The sequence below is a fragment of the Callionymus lyra genome, chromosome 17 (assembly GCF_982586985.1).
Source record: "Callionymus lyra chromosome 17, fCalLyr1.hap1.1, whole genome shotgun sequence".
Classification (NCBI taxonomy): domain Eukaryota; kingdom Metazoa; phylum Chordata; class Actinopteri; order Syngnathiformes; family Callionymidae; genus Callionymus; species Callionymus lyra.
In genome coordinates, this window is record NC_141834.1 from 7,919,071 (window position 1) to 7,941,142 (window position 22,072).

The 22,072-nt window shown below is 35.9% G+C and overlaps 1 protein-coding gene across 3 annotated transcripts in view; it reads left to right on the forward strand.

Moving 5' to 3' along the window:
- Positions 1 to 22,072, forward strand: part of LOC148062307 (MAM domain-containing glycosylphosphatidylinositol anchor protein 2) — a 232,611-nt gene that overhangs the window by 68,017 nt on the left and 142,522 nt on the right. For all 3 annotated transcript variants that reach the window (XM_087812224.1, XM_087812225.1, XM_087812226.1), the window contains exons 2-3: positions 2,670 to 2,809; positions 17,048 to 17,222. In XM_087812224.1, the coding sequence (XP_087668350.1) occupies positions 2,670 to 2,809; positions 17,048 to 17,222 (315 nt within the window). The remainder of the gene's footprint in view (positions 1 to 2,669; positions 2,810 to 17,047; positions 17,223 to 22,072) is intronic.

The window sequence follows — 22,072 nt, forward strand, 5'->3', positions numbered from 1 at the left end:
TGTAAACATACTATCGTTTTTTTTTGGTGGCATTTTTGATTTGCAACAATAGGGTCTTGGCTGTGCTTTTATTGCTGTATTTTGCGAATGTATTCATTTACAGTATTGTTGAATTTTTGTAATTGTGTAATAGTATCTTGGTTGGGCCTTTTATTTCTGCGGATACTTCATTGCGCTTTTATTTTTGGGGATGTGTTTTTTAGTTGTTAGTTTCCGCTTTTACTAGGCTGTTTTGTAAATTTTCCCTTTAATGTTCAAACATTTGGCGTCAAACCAGCAGTTCTAAACCACATTTTACTTGCTAATGTGTCTTTTAGCAACTTGCTGGTCCTGGGTACGTTAGATACGCAGGTTTACTTCAGTAGATGTAGAAGACATATAACATAAATAACAAAGATGATAAAAAGAAAAATTCAGGTGTAATTTGAGCTTTAATGCAGTCTATAAACCCTGATTTCCCAAAAGGAATCCCCCTAAAGAATCAATAAAGTTCAATCTTTCCATAGACACACACAGACAAACACAAGTATACATTATTTATTTATTTTTCTTGCTCAACACCTTCTTGTTTGATACGGCATCAGACAGGAAACAGAAGTCCTTCGTTTTTTGACCCACATCCCGTCACTCATCATCACTCTTCCCGGGCAGGAGCAGCACGACATGACGCGGAGCTAACAAGCTGCAGGAAGCAGACAAACAACAAGCTCGGTCCCAGGCAGGGAACACAGTGTTTAGCGATCAGCCGGGGAGCCGCTGAGGCGAGTGTCGCCGCCGCGGCGCTCATTAACATGGCAGCCGGCGAGGCCCGTAGAACCCGTGGCTGCTCCTTCCAAAATATCTTCAGCCATCTTTTTTTTTTTTTTGACGTTAATCCTAAATCTGCCGGTTAATCATGCATGTTAGAGAGCAGGACGTGTTTGACAGATGCTCGTATTGTCAGGGGTGGGAAACACGCAGCTGCACTTTCACAGATCACTGGAACGGGTTCTTTTGGGGCGGCGTACCTAAAACATCTTGTTTCTCGACTCGTTTTTACCCTCTGCCCCCCTGTGTCCCACTGACAGATTGAGGACAAGCAAGGAAGGAAACGCCAGAGTGTAGTCATTAGCGCGAGTGGTTCTTAAAAAAGTTCCCCTTCCTGGCGTCTGCGGAGCCTCGATCACATCAGCTCACGCCGCTTGTTTTAAGAAGAGTCCTTGATCTCATTGATTTTTACTGATGGATTATGAGGTAACAAATCTTTGTATGAGACGAGTGAAGATCAATTAAGAATAAAACCACTTTACTACCCTTTTTAAACAATAATAATGTGTGTATATATATATAATCTGAATCCGTGTGTTGTAAAAAAACAACAACACTGGAATTTCTAAAGAATATAAAAACTGATGACATTAAAAAAGATATAATAAAATAAAATACATTACCATAAAACTGCATAAAGTTAAATGATTATTAAATAATAAAACATTAAATAATCAAATTTTCATGTCAAGAAAAAAAGGGGAAAAGAGGGAAAGAGAACATTTTTATATGTCTAATTTTGATCACTTTTAAACCATTTTATTAGCTAGTTTCCATTTTTTTTAACCCTTGTTTTATCTCAGGGTCAAGGTGACCCAAAGGCCGGAAAACAAATGCGTCTCTGGTTCACCTTAACCCAGAGACAACACAAGGGATACCTCAAACACATTTGGGGGATGATAATAAGGGATAAAAAGGGAAAGAAACCCTCCATGATAATTAAAACACATTAAAATACACATTGTATTTGATACATAATAAAAGCACATTCACAAAAATCAAAGCAGAGCCAAAAACAGATTTTAAAAACACAGTAAACTGCATACACATTATCACAAAAATTAGTGTACAACTGAAAAATGTAAATCACGTTTACAAAACTATAGTAAAAGGGCAACCAAAAAAAACAAATACACATTTATAAAAAATAAATGCTCCACCAAAAACCTAAACAACATTCACATATTTTAGTTTAGAACACATACAATGAATGCAAAACCACAAAACTAATGGCACATTTACAAAATATATATTTAAAAAAAATAATAATAATAGTAATCTGACAGCAAACAACCCAATTACAGTAAACGTCTAAACTAAAAGCAGATTCAAAAAAATAAATGTGCAACCAGAGTACATTTGTAAATGTGTTTTTATTTACAAAAATACACAAGTAAAAGTGGAATGAAAACACAATTTCTGTTGGTTACAATTGTATTTATCGGTATTGGCAACAGGGATTAATAAAGTTAATCTAATCATAAGCACATTTACAAAAATACAGTAAAAATGCAAACCCTCCCCCCCCTTGATAATTAAATCAAATTAAATAAAATATATATCTTGTTTAAAAAAAAAAATACTTACATACTTTTAATACTCGTGTAAAGTCTGGTACTTCATCGATGTTTCATATGTGGTCAGTAAATAGATCCCGGGTATGCTGACCTGAGCAAACTCTCAATAAAACTGATCATTCAAAACTTTCATTTTTCATTTAGTTTTCATGATTTCAATGTTTTTTTTCATAATTTTTCATGGTTCCAATGTTTTATTTATGTTTTTGTCACTGAGAGTAACTTGAAGTTGTTGCTTTTGTGTTTTAAAATCTGACACCGTCTCCCTTTTTCTACCCTTCACAGCTCCTCCAACTGTTCGCATCATTCATTCCGGTCACGCCTGCAACGTGGAAGAGGAGCGACACACGGAGCGGGTGTACACCATCAGAGAGGGCGAGACCCTTGAGCTCACCTGTTTAGTGACGGGTCATCCTCGGCCGCAGGTAAGAGTCGCCGTTCGGTTCCCTTGGTTTTCTAATTGGCAGCAGACGAAGAAGTCATGTGTGGTGATCACAGAGACACGATGCTGATTATCTGCTGCAGCTTCTTCCTTTTATATCCACATAAAAGTGAGGCTTAGAGGTTTAATCCTTTAATCTAAGATGATGTTTAAAACAAATATTTCAGATTCCTGCAATTTTTAATCCGCTTATTTTTTTAAGGAGATAATTTACTATGTATTATATGTATTATATGTAATTATTTTATTTTAAAAAAAGCGTGTGTAAGGAACATATCTTTACAAAAAACTTTTGGTTTCAAAACAAACACTACAAGCACGACCACAAAATGAATAGCACATTTACAAAAAAAATAATAAAATCACGTTAACAAATATGTAGTAAAGAGGCAACGAAAAAACAAAAAGCAGATTCACAAAAAATTAATATAATACCCAAAACCTTAAAGGTTTAGTTTGTAAACTTGTTTTTCAGATTACAAGAAATATAGTTTAAGTGCAGACGAAAAACTAAAAGCGCATTTACAAGAATAAAAGCGCATCAAAACTACTGGAATCCAACAGAGATTAGATTGCAACCATAAAGCACATTTACAGTAATACAGTAATAGGGCAACCATGAAACTAATAGCACATTTACAAAAATAAAGGCACAACAAAAAAACTAAAGCACATTAACAAAAATACAGTTAAAAGGCAACAAATGAATAAAATTCAAATTCACATAAATAATGTGCACTCAAAAACCTAAAACTACTTTTTTGTACATGCTTTACTTAAAATTAAGTATTAAAAAAATAAAGTTAAACCGAACCAAAAAAACGAAAAAGACATTTACAAACGTAAAAGTACAATAAAAACACTGGAATCAAATCACAGAAGGTAGAGGTGTAACCAAAAAAACTAAAAGCAAATTCACAAAAATAAAAGCACAATAAAAAAAACACATTTACAAAAACCCTGTAACTTAAATTTGCAAAAACCTAAAAGTACATTTGTAAACGTGCTTTTAGTTTACAAAAAATAGAAAACACTGGAACCATTTACATAAAAAAAAAGTATAACCTAAAATGTTAAGCACATTTTAAAAAAAAAAGGTTAATGTGCAACTGAAAGTACATATACAAAACTGCAGTTCGTTTAAGTTTTTTACGTTTGTTTCCCTTTCAGAGCCACCGTAGTGACTGATTCAGTAGTTCATATATGTTTCTTTAATGGCTATTTTCCCATTTTTTATTTATGTATTTTTCAACGTACACACTTATCTGTATGGTGCGTACCTCTATAAACGACAGAGGTGCTTTTTCTGCCAAACCCTCGAAATATCACGAGGCTTCATTTGTTCAGGTGCAAATGCCATCGCTGCCGGGAATGACTCAGCAATCACATTTCCCACCTCATATTCATCTTGGCAGCGTTTGTACACAGTAACCTTTACGACACTCGGCGGATGCTGTTTCTAATTTGCCTGATAACACAAATTACACGGAATTCGGCAGCGGCTCCGGACAGAGCCGACCTCGTTTACATTAATTAATATAACTCACCCCGTGATCGATAGGAAGGGCCATTAATTTGTCCTCGGGATGCAAAGGCAACGAGAATATTGATTTTTAGATTTCAATTGAAAAGGTGAAGCCTCTTAAATTAGCGAGAGATTTCGAACCCGCTGTTCATCTCTTTCTGTCAAGAGGAGTGGGGGGGCGACAACTAGCACTCATCGGCCCCGTCTCTCCTCTTAATTAGAACTTTGGAGTAACCGGAGCGAGGGGAGGGTGAGAGGGTGAGAGGGAGGGAGATCAAGAGCTCAGGAAGTCTGCTGCAGGATCTACAGCTTATGAAACTCACCTAGAAATCGGAACCATAGGGGAAAAAATGACTTATAGTCAAACATGTTGCTACAATGGTGGTGATATTTGAGGTGGAATCGGTGAAGACTCGTCTTGAGATGTAATGTGTCTCTGAAACAACAATAATATTGGAGTATCTATGCATTTATTGTTTTAGGTGGTTACAAAGTTTTGTTTTTTACAATTAGAATCAATTGAAGATATCATATTCCCAGTGTTAAAACTTAAAGTGGGATATTAACTGTGGTGACAGTACAGACTAAATGAATGAAATAAGATCGCACACAAAATAAGCAATTAAAAACGTATTGTTTTGTTTTTGATCTGATATGAAGGTATTGCTCATGGGATTGTTTCATATTTGAGCGTAAAAAAAGGAAAAAAAATAATGGATCATGAGGGAACAAGGACCTTTTTTCACGCTGGCTCCTCACCTGTTCTACTTTTATCAATAATATTAATAATATTATAATATTAACCCAAAACACATGCGGCCAAAATATTTAAAGGGCAACTTATGTGTCTTAAAAAGATGTTGGACTCTATTGTATCATCAGTATGTGTCCGTTTGTACAAAATTCTCTTTACATTGAAATATTTACATTAGAAAATGTGCTTAAGCCCCGCCCACTGAATACACTTGGTTTTCCCTCAAGGTAAAATGTTGTTCACTATAACCACACCCACTCCGCTGTGATTTGTCAAACATCAAGGTTTGTCACCACGTGTCATCAATCCCGGAAGTCTCTAGCTCCTGTTCTATAAAGAAAGAAGCAGGGCGTTCTCGTAACCTCTCATTCGCCGAGACTTCAGACGTGGGAGAACTTTATAAATTAATAACTTATAAAGTAATACCTTATAAAGTAAAAACATGGTCATGATGAGAGTCTTCCTGCACCTTGGAGAGGAAGACTTGAACATTTGAAACATGTGAGTGAGTCAAGAGAGCTATTGCCCTTTAAACAATGTCGAAGTCACAGGCAGAACAGAATGTATATTTACCAAACTTTTATTTTTAGGTATGTATGGCCCTGATTTATTGTTAATTTTAGGAGTTTGATTCATTCTACATATCTTGGTGTTTGTTGTCCTTTCCTTAACATTTTTCTTTCTTTAAGCATTCATTTTTCTTTTATTGAAAGTCTCTTACAAATGTCAATTTCTTTCCTTATCTTATCTTTAACCCTAATCTTTGTAGGTCACTAAATTGAAATTAATTTTAAGTAAACCATAGGGTAGGCCACATCAAATGCCCTCGGGACCATGAGTTTGATACATTTTTGTCATTCCAGTATTTTTATATTTTGTGATTTATTTTTCCTGTTTCTATTTTTAGACATTTTTCTGATTCATTCAACCTCACTTTTTGGATTATTTTAGATTCATACTGTCTCTTTTGAAAAAGTTTAAATTTTACAGCAAAAAGGTTTCAGGTTTGTTTCCAGAACCTATGAAGAACCTTTAATTTATGAACAATATTGTTTAATATGTTGGCGAGGGATGCCATTCCGGTTAAATCTTTTGACCATTTTCATCCACCTGGTCTTGCACGTGACTTTAAATCAATTTACAAAAAAAGGCAAGACCAAAATACTCAGCAAGATTGGTACTTTTTCATGAGAATATAAGTGAGAGTGAAAACTATATAGAGAGTATTCTTTTTTATAAAGGAGCAATAAGGGCAAAACGATTCATCATTTGCAGCAGCAGAAATGGGTTTCCTGACACCAAGAATTGAGATCTCAAATGTACCAGTTTCCTCTCGTCAAGCTACTATATGTTGGACGTTTAGATGGAGACTCTGGTCAGAAGGTTATTGTTCTATTACAGAAGATGATGGGTAAAGGAGAAAGGGTCAGAGAAAATTGAAATTGTGTTGATTTTTTTATACTTACTTTCAAGCTGACGACCAGGTAGTTTTTGGTGTCATATAGTATGTTCTGCTGTAGAGGTTTTCTTGGCTCAAGCTGTGCTACAGTTAGGGTATTGTTTCAGCAGCTGTATTCTCTGGAATAGAGGCTCACCATAGATTCTTGTCCAGCCTCCGTCTTTGTCTTTTGGCATTTCTCATTATGGGTTTCCAGAGCAAGCCAGTAATCTTCTACATGGACCCCATCTATTCTCTTCATGTCCTTATTTACTATCTATATTTTGTTTCCATGTATTTGTTCGACAAATCCATCCTCCAAACTTCATCCCCAGAATTCCTCCTTTGATATCCGTCCAATGTATGTTGGCTTTTTGCCCTTTTTTTCCTATACAGCTTATCCATGGTCATTGTTGTGGGTGAAGAGAAGTTTGCTGAATTGAGGAACTATAGAAGACAAATGTTCCTTACCACCTAACTTTTACCAACAAACTTTACAACATTGAGTCGAAGACTTGTGTTTTCATGTTTTCTACTAAATTATTTTTTGAAGTTAACATAAGAATAAAACCACAAACAACAAAAAAAAAATCTCAATAAAGTCTCTTTTTGTGTTCGACACATACACATGTGGTGTGTTGCAACGGATGAGTCAAGACAATGTAGTTACAGTATTTTTTAACCCTTGTGTTATTTCAGGTTGAAGGTGACCCAGTGGGTCAAGGTGAACCACCTGCTAGGCTTCCATAAATGCATATGCAGTGTTGCAACGGAGGAGTCAAGACAATGTAGTTGATTTTCTGAGACTCCTGTGTTGTTCTCTTGTGTTATCTTGATCTTTTAAGTATATATTTTATTGAGTTTTGTTTTGATTGTTTAAGCGCTTTGTGACCCTCGTCTGGAAAAGCGCTCTATAAATATAATTTACTTACTTACTTTCTATTCTTAACCCTTGTGTTATCTCAGGGTCAAGATGAACCAATGGGTCAAGGTGAACCACCTCCCTGGCTTCCATAAATGCATATGGAGGGGTGGAGGTCGTTCACCTTGACCCAGAAGCAACACAATGGATACCACAAACGCATTTGTTTTCAGGCCTGTGAGTTACTTTGACCATGAGATAATACATGTGTAGGTCTCACATGACCCGTGAACAGTTTTAATCTCCATTGTAACTTCGACAAGTCTCTCAGTACTTCACATAAAAACACATTGGAGCCACGACAATGTGGTTACACTATTCGTATCACTTGTTATAGCTCAGGGTCCGTAAAACAAATGTATTTGTGCTATCCCTTGTGTTGTCTCTGGGTCAAGGTTTACTTTTCAGGGCAGCGGGTCACCGTGACCCATAACGCAAGGGTTTATAATTAGGACGAACGAGAAAAAAATGTAGTGCCTTTGGTATCAGTTCTGAATATAATAATAAATCAATAACTCAAACGTAGGATTTTGGACTTCAAAAAAATCTTCCACCATATGACAACCACTGTCTATTCATCATAATCTTAAGACATTTATTTCATGATTTTAGTCCCGCCAAGGATGTTTCACCACCCTCACCAAGTGTTAATTTGATCACTTGAACTTGATAGTGAACCTGTTTGAATAACTTTATTTTGCAGCCATGTATTTTAATTTCCTTCCCTTCATGATGATCACCTTGATGATGAACAGACGACCAACACAAAGCAACGATGAGCAAATAAATGAGGCCACGGTTCGGCTATTTCAACCATGTTATTGTTCCTCATGCGTCTATCAATATGCATCCTGACTAAATTTCATGCGAGTCCCTCAGGCTTTCCTGCTGATGGAGTGTCTGGATTCCCTCCAGCCGAGGAGCAACTCCTTCATAATAGACTGTCATTCAGGCGGCTGCACTTACGCCCACCTGCCTTGAAGGAAAATGATTCTGCTTTCTAAAGAAAAGATATTCATGCAGCACTCGCACACTCACCACCTTAATTCCTGATGAAAAGATGGTTAAAAATGATTGAGGATGAGTAACACAGAGAAGAATAAATACATCAAAGTTAATGGCGGGTGTAGAGATGAAAGTCAAATTGAATGTGAGACTAATTTAAATATTTTTTTTCTTTCTAAATTTGGCTACCTTGACAACTTCCATAGAACTGACTGATCTCAGTTTTAATTCAATATAATACAAACATATTCCTAGTGTTATTACCGTGTTATAAAGTGGAAATATTCAAATGCGTGTTTTCATTTTTCCTCTTAAACAATGCAGTGGTAAAAGAAAATATTGTACACTTGTCAATATCGCAATAGTTTTTTTTAAGATACTTTATCTTATTCAAAAAATAAATAAAACAGAATCAATAAATCTTGATTTTGTGTCTTATTTTATTTTCTTAATACTTATTCCTTTTTTTCAATAAAGTGTGAATACAAAACAATAATTCGATTTTTATTGTTAATTAAAATTAAATATTCAAACCATATGTCAATGTCTGATTGCGATTAAACTGCCGGCCACTAGTTGGCAGCAGTCATTACGTCCTCAATAACACTGAAATCCCTGCAATCACTGAGGACGAGAGGATACAGTCGACTCCAGCAGCTTTAAAGCTGATGTTTGACTTATTTTGGTTTCAAAACAAATGAAAGCAGTTCCCAGTTCTTCAAGAGTAATGTGGTCTTTAAATTCTGCAGGACCAGAGTCAAGTCCTCAACAAGACTACAAATTTATCCTTGTTCCTACACTATTACAATATATCGTATTGTTGCAGATGTATCATAGTAAGTACACTCTTGCCAATACACACCTCTACTTACTAGTATATTTCAGTTCCCCTTAGGTTTGTTTAGGATGTTCTGTAAATATGTACAATTTTATGATCACAATTCTGTCTGAGTTATTTTTCAAAGGAACTTAAAGTGTGTACGAACAATATTCTCTCTTTTTATCTTCTTTTTTTTCTACTTTGTAAATGGGCCAACCATTACGGTGAAATTAATGACCTGAACTTCATCTATATGCAGCTCTGTCTGTTCATACTTCCAATGGCTTCTGTTCTCCGTCCTCCTTTATTGTCTCTGATGCTGCAAACAGACATCAAAGGGTCCCTGATGATGAAGCCATCTGCCCTCGTCCACCCTGTCCTGGCCTCTATCCATTATGTCCACACTGCTCTGTTTGTGAACCAGTCTCCAACAGCCAGCACCACAGCACTGCAAACACCTTTTTTTTTTTCTTTTTTTTTTCAATTGTTGGCCGGCAATATTTGACTCGCAGCACTACGGGTCAGCAAGTACAAATAAGCTGACCTCAGGCTTCGCTACAATGTGCTTAGTACAGAACTATTGGACTCTGAACTGTTAACAAGTTCCCTTGATAGCCTGTGGAACCGGTGTCTTTGAAGATTCCCATTTTATTTTACTTTTATTATTAAATTAATATTAATATTTAACATTTAGCATCTATAGGGAGAATTATAACCTATGCGGTGAATAATGATTGGACATAGCATACTTTTTTTGGTTTAAGAAAAACGACGACTACAAACCACCACAGCAAAATCATGATCTTTGCACAAAGGTCTTGACTCTGGTTTAATTAGATATTTTATTACTCATTTCAGAATCTTTCCATTCAATTAAATGTTTTATTGAATTTAAAGGTCCAGTGTGCCATTAGCTATCTTGGGGAAATCAGGAAGGAGAGGAACAGGAAGTGAGATAACAAAATAAAATGAAAATAAAAGTGACAGAATCTTAACAATTTTTTTTTTTTTTAACATAGTCTTAGTACTTTATTCTTACAGACGACATGACTGTTAACCAAATCCCAACTGCTTTAATTTCATTTGAAACCAAAATATGTCTAAACATCAGCATTAAAAGCTGCTGTAGTCGACTGTATCCTCTCGTCCTCAGTCGACGCTGGGATCATGGGATTTCACTGTTGATTTTAGGTGTCATCTAGTCCAAAAGTTGAATTGCAACAGAAAAATGAACAAACAACGTGAATATTCGGATGTTATTTGTAAAAAATAGTATTATTAAATGTACACTCACATTATTGAGCTATGAATCGAAAACATTCTGTGTCACGATGTATACAAGGACGAAACCCAAGTTCAGGTGAGAGTTACCAGCAGAAACACTTTTGGAATAAATAACAGATTTAATAAATAACAATTTCAAGCAATAAAAAAACCCATATACAAAGAGTCCAAAATCTCCAAGCATTCAAATGTCCACAACCGAATCGGGGAATAAAAAAGGAAACATGGACGTAAAACACTCTCTTATAAAGAATAAACTAAAGCCCTCAGACAAAAGAGGTAAAACAAGAATTCCAACAAGAATACTACAAAGAATTGAATGAAAAACTACAAACCACCACAGAAATATCTTTGATCGTTGCACACAGGTCTGGACTCAGGTGGTTGAAGTAGGTATTTCGATGCTCATGAGGTCCAGCTGTGTGCCATAAATAATATGGGGAAAAATCTGGAAGGAGAAGAACAGGAAGTGAGATAAAAAAAATAAAATAAAAATGAAAACATGACATCCTGCCTCTTAACGACATTGTTTGCAAGAACATAATTTATTGGGCAGATTAAAATGACACTCAAATGTTTCAAGGGCAGTTTGTGTCATTTTTCAAGATCAAATATTAATATTATTTATATTATAAAGTAAATGATGCCTCCCTCTGAAAAATGTGTGCAGTGTCTCTGGTCTGTACTTTGAATGTGAACCTGTCTCTGCACTTCCAATTTGTCTCTGGACCCCATGTTGCCTCCTCTGATCAGTCGATTGTCATGCTCCGCCACACTTGGCTCGGCCACTGACGCTCTCTGGGCCACCAGCGGGGTCGGCGAGGATATATGGCAAGCAATTAGAAAGCGCTCCGTAGTTAAGAAGAGGAAACATCACAGCAGGCTTTCACCAGAGATCCGCAGAAGATGCGTGCTCCGGCATATGATCCTTGCATAAGAGCCGACTCTGGCTGAATTTTAATTGGCTCTTGCCGCAACACCTCAGCATGTGTGGCCTCGGTCACCGCCGAGAGCTTCCAGTTGGACCATAATCTAGACGCGAATCAACTTCCTGTGTAAACATTGTTAATCTTTAAAACTGGGATTTGTGTTACAAGAGGGATTCGGGGGGTTGTTTTTCTGTGCTGCCGTTGGAATGCATTCAATAAAGATCTTGCTCACACCTGGCTGGAATAAAACCATAATTATCATATCAATCTGCCTCTCAAATGAAGTGTTTGTATTGCACTCAGTACAGTGAAGAGGGTCAAACTATTCTCAACAGCCTTCTTCATCCCCCTTACGGCGTGACACACTTAAATGTAAATTGTTAAAGGAGTGAAGCACTTAAAACAGCTGAGAGGAGGGAGGTTGCCACCTACCAGATAATCAGTGGATTAGCTCAGAGAAAGCTAAAAAAAAAGAAGCCTCTTTTCACTTCTATCTGTACATTGTTATTCCGTAATCATGCGAACAATGATTGTGTAGTTCTGCTCTGAGCAGCTTACATCAAAGCTGAGAGAATTTCGCTGATTTAACAGAAAGTGCGTCTGTTTTGTATTTGCTCCAGCAGATCCAGCAGCGCAGGAACGCACCAAACTTTTATTAAGTGAGCTCAGGACTTGTTCTGGTCTGTGGCTTGGGTTTTTTGCTGAAACCCAGAAATTGATTCGCTGACTTGGGTTTTTCGAAATGTCGTGTTTGTTTGTTGAGTTTTGATGGATATTTGTCTTGATGCAACAGATTTTCGTGGAGAAAATAAAAAGACTTTATTTATTTTTTCGGATAGTGAAGCGTGCAAGTAATGCTATTGAAGGGATATTTCTTTGACGTGTATTACTAGGACTGTGTATTGGCAAGAATCTGGCAGTACCATACGTATCACAATAAAGGGGCAACAACACTACATCTTGTGGTACTTTAGGAACAAGAATATATTTGTAGTAAAGTCCAAGTAATTGATTCTTACAGACCACTGTTAAGTCCTAACTGCTTTCATTTGTTTTGAAACCAAAATATGTCCAAACATCCGCTTTAAAAGCTGCTGGAGTCGTCAGTATCCTCTCGTCCTCAGTTGACACTGGGATCATGGGATTTCAATGTTGATTCAGGTGGCATCTAGTCCACAAGTTAAATTGCAACAGAAAAATTAACAAAGTGCATGTTATTTGTAAAAAATAGTGTTATTAATTGTACACTAACATTAATGAGCTATGAACTGTAAGCATTATTGTATAGTATTAAATATTATTTGCAAGCAACATTTTAGCCAAAAGTTTTATTCATTATATTTTTAATAATTGATACAGTGCTGTTGAATATCGATACAGCATCGTGGAAAAGAATATTGCGATATATCGCCATATCAACCCCCCTATGTATTGCTATAGAAGGGAGGAAAAAAGGAACAAAGGTCTATCAACTATAAACAACTTGTCCGGCACAAAAGAATATCCTACTACTAACAGAAAGAATGAAATGATAAGCAAGTTATTCTCATTCACGATACCTGTAGCCAAAACCAAGCAATTTTAGTTCATTGTTTTATTTTGCATGACATTTTGCCCACCAATGGTTTAACCTTTATTATGGCATACTGTAGGTTTTTGAGTAGTACTTGGTTGATGAGGCATCGGGAAACTGTTTATGAGGTATAATGATACAGTGTCTTTATTTTGAACTTCTAGATGGAACTCTCACTTTGGAAATTATTCAATGTTTCATTTGACTAGTAGATCAGAGCCGAATGTTATAAGTAAGAGTGATTGGCGACCATATTGGCAGATTTTTGATTATTTTTTACTTTTCACAAACGATTGAAGTGTCTTGTTAAGTCTTTCATATCTTGAAATAGGACATGACTGATTGAAGTTTCTGGAAATTAAATGTAGTTCTGTCTAATCTGAATTAGTATCTATTACAACATCTTTTGATTCAAAAGACATTAAAACATTTTTTAAATACAATTTTTAAAATATACATAGATTGTCCACGATAATCTGTAAAGTTTCAACTAAAAAACGAATTATTTCTAATTACTAGTCTTAGTAAAGACACAAATTAATAAAATAAGGAAACTTGTGTAAAAGGTGAATACCTAGAGTCTCTCCTAAACTACCCATCCACATTCATCAGGCGTCACATGTCACATTGGTGTCTTATCCTGCCTTATACTGATCTTCAGTTGACAATTAATAGCCAAAAAAAAGAAAATAATTTGGATTGGGTGTCAATGTTGTAGCGTTCTGGATTTATATTTTTTTCTCCATTATCCACACACCTTTTATTTGATTGAAATACAACTCTCTCTAAAAGCCCCGTAGCGATGTAAACAATTGTTTCTCACGTATTCAACATTTTCGTGGGCCACACAGTTTTCCATTGTTGATGCTGCTTTTTTGGGTTTTTTTTTTTTATAGTGTCGAGATTCAATTGTTTCTGTACTTTGCACACGTCAAACTTAGATTACATTTAAATCACATTTAAAGGAGATTTCCAGAATTTCAGCTTTTTTTAATTGTAAGGGGGCAGAAAACGGACAGAAGAACGCTACGTCAATTAAAAAAAAAATACTCATTTATACTAAGACAATATTGCTTAAACATTGGCATGGATAGTGCTGGCCTCTCAGTGGATGGTTTTAGGGGAAAAGGGGGCACAATGGGTGCGGAAGCCCCCATTGAAATGGAAATACGTTTAATTTGGAATGGAGATAAACCATATATATCACATATAAAGTATTAGGATTTCCAGAATGTTTCTTTTTGACAATTGTAAGATGAAATGGGAGACAGAAGATCCCAAACGGATCAGATTTTAATGAAATAAGGAACCATATTTGATATCAAATAAGGAGGTTTTACATAATTTCAACTCTTGCTTTTCTTTTACTCATGTAATGTATGCCACTGATGAATGTAAGGATACCATAAAAAATACCAGTCGGATATAATGTGTCCAGGGAAGGACATCTTTGAAAAAAGCGTTCTCGTAGAAACTATTCCCAAATAGATTTCAAGTGATTTGAAAAGAAAATGGAAGTTGACTCCATTTAACCTTTGAAAGGCATTGAATCTAATCCATCACTGGATATCTGACCCCCACCCCCACAAGCCTATGATATAATCTGAAAGTTTACTGATAAAGCTTTACTGAAACCGTCTTTCTTGTCACTGGTTCCGAGCTCTGGAATTTAGGCGTTTCATCTGGTTCGGGGCTATCCGTCATTCATTTCCCTTTTAGGCTGTTTGGTAAAATGATCAAGCCGTTGTGACCGCCGGAGGGTAAAAGCCTTACAGCTACAGCTGCAGCAATCACCCGAGATCGCGCCCGATTCCCCGTCCCTCCGCGCAGCAATATCCCCCGTTCAATCTGATGCTATCAGGTCAAAATGGGATGTTATCAGCATTCCAAAAATGATGCAATCATCACCACTGTGGCGACACCGGAATCTAATTCCTGATATCTCCCTCCAAGCCGGAGATGGCTGAGGATCTCCAGGCGAAGATGGTCCATCTGTGGCAGGTGAAACAGTGTTGCAAGATCTTCCATGGCTCAGACTGTCTGGCCTTTAGGCTAAAGTTGTCACACTACCTGTTCCTGCTGTGTGCTCTAATGAGGACAGGCAAGGGAGATGATGGAGAGTCAATTACAGCCTCATGTTGGAGTGTAACACCGCTTCACCTTTCATTACACTCCATTGCCAGTGGGCTAACTGGGCCGCATCAGTTAGCGAGGGGTAATCATGCTGAGAAGACCACACCAGGGGCCGGTCTGGTCTGTTAAAGAGGGGCCATTTTTACCTGTCAAGGTTTCACTTCATTGCAGCTTAGTCTCCTTTTACTACCACTGGGTCTACGTGTGGCCTTCTTTCGGCAGAAGATTTGCTTTACTCACAGATTATGCTAGAAAAAAAATTAAAAACATTTTTGAAAAATGTTGTTTTAGGCCCCAATTATGACCCTCTTCCAGTCATGATTCCAAAATCGCTCTAATGCCCAACAGCTACTGGACAATAATGATAATTTCTATTTAAGTAAATACTATATATTTTTGTTTTCTTCATATCTTAAAGCAAACTTATATATTTGATTTATCAGGCGGGTATTTTATCAGGCGGGTATTTTAGCCCGTGCTAATAATTCAATTACAGATTTTATGCTTTCCCTTGATGGACATAACAATACAATAAACAATACTAGTCTTTAAACAATTTATCTAAAGGGCAGGACCACAGTTTTCGTTTCTTGTTTCCCTTGCGTTGTCTCAAAGTGAACAATCTCTGTGACTTTCATAAAAACGTATGCAGTGGCTAAAGTAGTTCATTTTGAGACCCTGAGATTAAACAACGGGTTAAAAAACATGACCAGTTGAACATGAATTCTAGTAATTTGTAATTTAACCTATAAAAGAAATTGATTCTAATCCGTGTATTTTCATCTTTAACCCCCAAAAATGTTTCCAAAATCGTTCTCATGACTTAAGTAGTGGACGATGATTATGATAACATGATAAACGGGTTCAAAACTGTAAAAGAAAATGTGTATTAAAATCACCCACACACACTGCCACATTATAAGCAAATGTTTTTTTGAATGTTTAGCCAAAGTTGTTAAAAGAAGTTTGGCAGTAAATGATCAAATTTGCGAAGCGTTCCGACGATGTTGGCATTACTTTAAAAAGAGAAAACAATGTAGGAAATGTTTCACTGTTATTGGCAGCCGTGATGTTGCTGAACTTTAGGGGTCTTATCGTGTATTTAATATTATGTTTTCAGATTTCTACCAATAAGTCTTTTAAAACAAGATGTACAATACAATATGGAATTACTATTGTTTTATGAAGTAAAACTGCTTTAAATATATATAAATATATTTTATAGAAAAACAAGACCTTTCACAAGTGTTAACAATCGCTTCGTTTATACAACGAGTTCCTTGGAGGTAGAGACTTCCAGGTTGGTGACACGTGGTGACGAACCCTTATGCTTGACCAATCACAGAGGAGTGGGTGTGGTTATGGTTAACAAGATGTTTAAGTGTTTTCAGTGGGCGGGGCTTAAGGATTTTCTAATGTAAATATTTCAATCAAAAGAGAGTTTTGTACAAACAGACACATACTGATGATACAATAGAGTCCAACATCTATTTAAGACACACTTAAATCAACACATTAGTTGACCTTACAGTTACAGTGAAGCGAAATTAATAAATTAATGATTTTTCTTTCGTTATTTATATGCCAGAAGTGCTGGATGGTCCAGAACTCTGCAGCGAATGTTGAACGCTAACTGACCTCACTGCTTTTGGTCTAATTTTGTGGCGCATACAGTCAGTTTTTTATCTGTTCGGCCTCGCGGTATCATCTTGATTGATATTCCTGGTTGTCAAAGACCTCTTTTTCACTCCCCAGTCGATTGAGTACATACCAGAGCGGAGGATTGAAATCTGACTCGGGGAGTAATTTGTGATTTTTCTTCCCTCCTTTATCTTCAGATTCGATGGACCAAGACTGCCGGCAGCGTGTCGGACCGCTTCCAGGACTCCAGCGTCTTCAACGAGACTTTGCATATTGCGAAGATCCTGAGGACCCAGGGAGGGAGGTACTACTGCAAGGCGGAAAATGGACTCGGCTCGCCTGCCATCAAGTCCATCAGGGTGGACGTCTACTGTAAGTGCGAAGGGCTACAAACATAAATAAATTGTCAAACCTTAAATGATCCTGATGTATATAAAAATCAGTTTAAACTACTTTTTTTTCTTCTTGGAAAACCTGATTAGCGAGTAGCAGCAGAGTGGAATCTAATCTGTCAGCTCTCACATTTAATATTGAATCCATTCAGTCCACTTTAGGACCGAGTCTGCTAAATGATTATCATGATTCCATTAGTAACTGCAGTGGAATTTGGCCTTTTCTGAGACTCATAGCAAGCAGCAGCAATGTCAATTAATTTAGATTCTTGGTTTGGAATTGAATATTGCTCTCAATACACACACACATTCTGTGTATACACACACACAGTCACCAGACGTTGAAGTAATTCATTTTTCATATTATAAAAATGCAATAAAATGCTGTTCTTGTCATTGTGTCCAAGGAGCACAACATAGTGATATTCAAATGCATATTTAAAAGAAAATCAATGTTGACATTCACAAATCAGAGCTTAGTTTATGTATGTCCAATATAATACAGAAACTGCTTACTGAGTAAGTAAGTAATTTATATTTGTAGAGCGCTTTTCTAGACAAGGGTCACAAGGCACTTAAACCGTGTGAGAGGAACCATCAGTAGATTCTGATCCACAGACATCAGAGCCCGAGCTGGGGTGTAAGGCTGGATCAGATCACTGATGTAAGGAGGAGCCTGACCATGAATAGATCTGAAAGTAAGAACCAGAATTTTAAAGTTGATCCTGAAAGAAACTCGCAGCCAGTGAAGAGCTTTTACGATCGGAGAAATGTGAGTTCTTCTACTAGAGCGGGTCAGAATTCTCGCTGCAGAGTTCTGAATCAACTGCAGGCGAGACAGCTCCTTCTTGTTAAGACATGAAAACAAACTGTTGCAATAGTCCAGACTTACTCTCCCTTTATTTTGAAACTCTGTTGTCACGATAGCAACCTTTCAGTAGTTTACACTACAACATTTACATTTACTTCAATAACATTTCTTTAATATGATTTGAAGCAAACACACTTTACTTTCAAATTCACCATTTCAATAGAGAATTGCATCAATCGTTTTCCAAAGAGCAGTGATGGTAACACCTGTTTTCTAATTAATCTGCAAAAAAACAAACAACAACTACTACATATTAAACATGGTGATAAGCAGATTTTAAGTATTTACAAAGTATTTTTTAAGTATTTACCAACCGATAACTATTTGCAAAGCGCCTTCCTCAGACCAGGGTCGAAAAGCACTTAAAAACAAGGTCAAGACGACATAGAGATAAACACAGCAACCTCAAGAAAATGAATCAAAAGCCTGCACAAATAAGAATGTCTTAAGATGCTTCTTGAAGGAGTCAGTAGATCCAACAAACACAGAGGGAGAGGAAGATCGTTCCAAAGCTTAAAGGAGCAACAGCCTGGAAGGATTGTCTCATTAATGTGCCAATAAATGACAGGACAAACAACTATTACATTCAAACATTGACACATTTATGTCTAATAAATGTGCAAAAATATTTTCATGTAAAAAATGTATGCGCAATGCATAGAAACAAGTGCCGTTCCTTGTAAAAAATAAGCCTACACTGAAAAACAAAACTTGAATTCAAAAAATGTTAATAGACACAATAGAAGATAAAGTACGTAATAAATAGTTTTCAATCGTCCCTACAATATACATATATATATATATATATATATATATATATATATGTTTCAGAATCACGATTTTAGAGTATACGAATGGAATGTAAAATATTTGCTAGACTTATGTTGATGTTCTATTTGTGATATTAAATGATTTTCATAAGTGATTTGTTAATAATAACTATTCCTTTACCTACACGCCAGTTTACTTGGTAAATATCTACTGAGACATTTTTTCATTTATTTTAGCCTTACTGAGATGTCTGCATCTTTCCTAATACACAGTTCTTAATCTTCAAAATAAATTGTCTTCATTGGTAAGAGCAACAGAAGAAACTTCTACATAACCTCATGAGTCAGATTTTTGTCTGGTGTGCGATTTATATTTAGTAAGTAAGTAAGTAATTAGTATTAATAAAGCGCTTTTCTAGACCAGGGTCACAAAGCGCTTAAACAATCAAAAAAATACCCAATAAAATAAATACTTAAAAGGTCAAGACAACTCGGAGACAAACACAATAATCTCATAAAATCAAGGAAAAGCCATAATGAAAATGCTTATAGAATGTTTCTACATTTATTTTCTTTTGATGGCTGCTGTAGAATTCTTTTGCCAATATTTCTGCCTATAAATAGTGTAGTTTTTGTTGCATGGGATTAGGTTTTATGTTGACATTGGTGGAGACACAACAGCTCCAATAAAGGTTAGTGATGTGTTTTGTATTTGTAAGCATAATTCCACTCTTTAAGAGCTGATCAGAAAAGCCAATAATTAAAGCGTTTACATGTATTGATCATTACATGTAATTTATTTCCCGCAAGCCATAGATATATAAAATCCCATGAGCACCTAAAATGGAACATTAGATTATACATTTTCATTTGACTTTGATTTTGTTGACTTGCCACATTATTGGTTGGTATTAAAAAAAAAGATGCGTGGTATTATTGCTAACTGGTGCAGCTAGCGTGATCAACATTGTTTGTCCAGTTTAAGTTAAAGAATAAAGCAACAGTTGAAAAGCAGTTGCAAAAACCCCAAAGACATAACCTTTGTCTAAAAAACCCGAACATGACTTTTGTTTTGTTCTTTTGGTTTGAAATGCCAGCACGACAGAGTCTAAGTAATTTATTTTGCAACACGGTTTGAGCTCTTTGGTTACTTTTTTTTTTTTCTTTTACATCCAGCAGAAATTCTTGGAATTTCCCTGGAGCATGAATTTAATTGATGGATCTGTTTGCTAGATGCTATTTTCAGAGACTGGCAGGAAGCGCTTTAATTGGAAGAAAACCTGATGTTGTGAATGTATGGTTAAGAAACTGGCAGAGATGAAGATAGTGATCTTGACATTGGGAATGATTTGGAAGGATAGGATCAGACATTTTACCGGAGGCATGAGTCATGCGAAGAAAATGTTATATACTGTAATGTCAGTTTTGCTTTTTGATTATGTATTTCCAGCATTTGTAACTCGGGCCATATTTGACCCTGAAGATAATTATAAAAAGCCCTGTACATTATTACATTTATTTTTGAAGCGTTTCTAGAAACCATGGCTCTTTTTAGGACTAAATGTTGTTTTATCAAAGCTTTAATGGATACTTTGCTAATTTAGTTACCTCCTGAAAATCGAATCAACTGGAATGGTTTCATCCCAAAACAATAGTTAAAAATATTGAAAACATTCATCATTCATGCATTACATTAATCAAGTTCAATTTATGGAATTATATTCGCACTTCTTTTATTCGATCAAAACTTTTCTGATTCATAAAGATTCTCACTCCAGGCCAATCTAACGTTGGGTAAAACGAAATTAAAGACTTGAGAGTAACTGAAAAGATGGCCGGAAGATTTGAAGGAAGGTGAATTAATGACACTAAGTGAGCTCTTCCGCCCACACGGGCTTATATTACCTCCATGGCCTCCTCAAAGCTTCTTCATTTACAAAGCCTTGAAGTCCATCAAAGCACTTTTCACACCTGCTGACGCGTCAAGAGTGTTTGTCCGCTCGAGGGTCTTCAGGGATGGTCCGGAGAAAAGTTAATAAAGATTCCTGCCAAACTCTACATGATCGATTCTTAGCCTAAGTATCCCCCTACAGGCCAGTCTTTTTTAATCTTTTCATTTGGTTTTATTCATTTTGCTGCGGCAAAATGAATAAAAAAAAATCAATGAAAGCAAAAAAATGTGTGGGAGCAGATTATTGCATACTCAAGACTTTCATTGACCAGTGCTGGAGTCGAAACTTCGTAAAAGATCTGAGCCTCTCATCGTGTAAGACTTGGAATTTCTTGGAAGTCCAGAAACTTCAGGAGTTTAAAAGGCTGCTATGTTATATTGGTAGTTTTTTTTTTGTTTTTGTAATTGATAATCATTTCACTGCTACAAGATATATATATATATATATTTGTAATGTGATTTTCCATTTTATTAAATAGAATTTTGTTTAAAATGATATCTATCTATCTATATAATAAATACATATTTTCTTGAAGGTTATTTTTACAATATATTGAGGATCTTAAATACAATTAAATATAAATTAAATGACAATGAAATTTAAACTTAAAGCAGCTCTGGTTAGTTTCGGGTACCTTAATATTTTTGTACTAAGATAACTTGTGATGACACATCATCTTAAAACTAGTTGGAAGACTCCTAAACCATGACTTGAGAAGTTTTGTGTGATTTTTATTTTTATTTTCACTGTAAAAGTATTAATGTATATGTATAAAGTATATCTAAAACATATTTGTTTGGCTTTACATCAAGTTACAGTACTAGTAGAGCACTTAAATATTGCCTGTATTATTTAGCGACATTTTCATCTTAATCATAGAGCTGTAGATATTCTTGGCTTATATGGGTTGAAAAAATCTGAAAAGGCTTGATAAGATTGATAATTGGACAACTGAGAATAGTTTCCTTTGGGTTTTGTCTACTTATACATACAAATGCATAAAATCCCAGCTGCTGTCAAGTCTTTTCAAGCAAAAATTGTCATCAATCTCACTTTGTCTAAGGAGTGATAACCTTTTTCTCTCTCCTCCTTGTTTCCTTTCACAATAACATCCTTCGTTTTCTTTCAGCAATTTTTGCAGCATTATTAGTTCTGCAGAGGCTAAGTTAGCTGAGCTTTGTTTGCACTGACTTGGTTGTTGTTGGGCGACTGCAGAGAGAAAAAGCAATTATCCCAA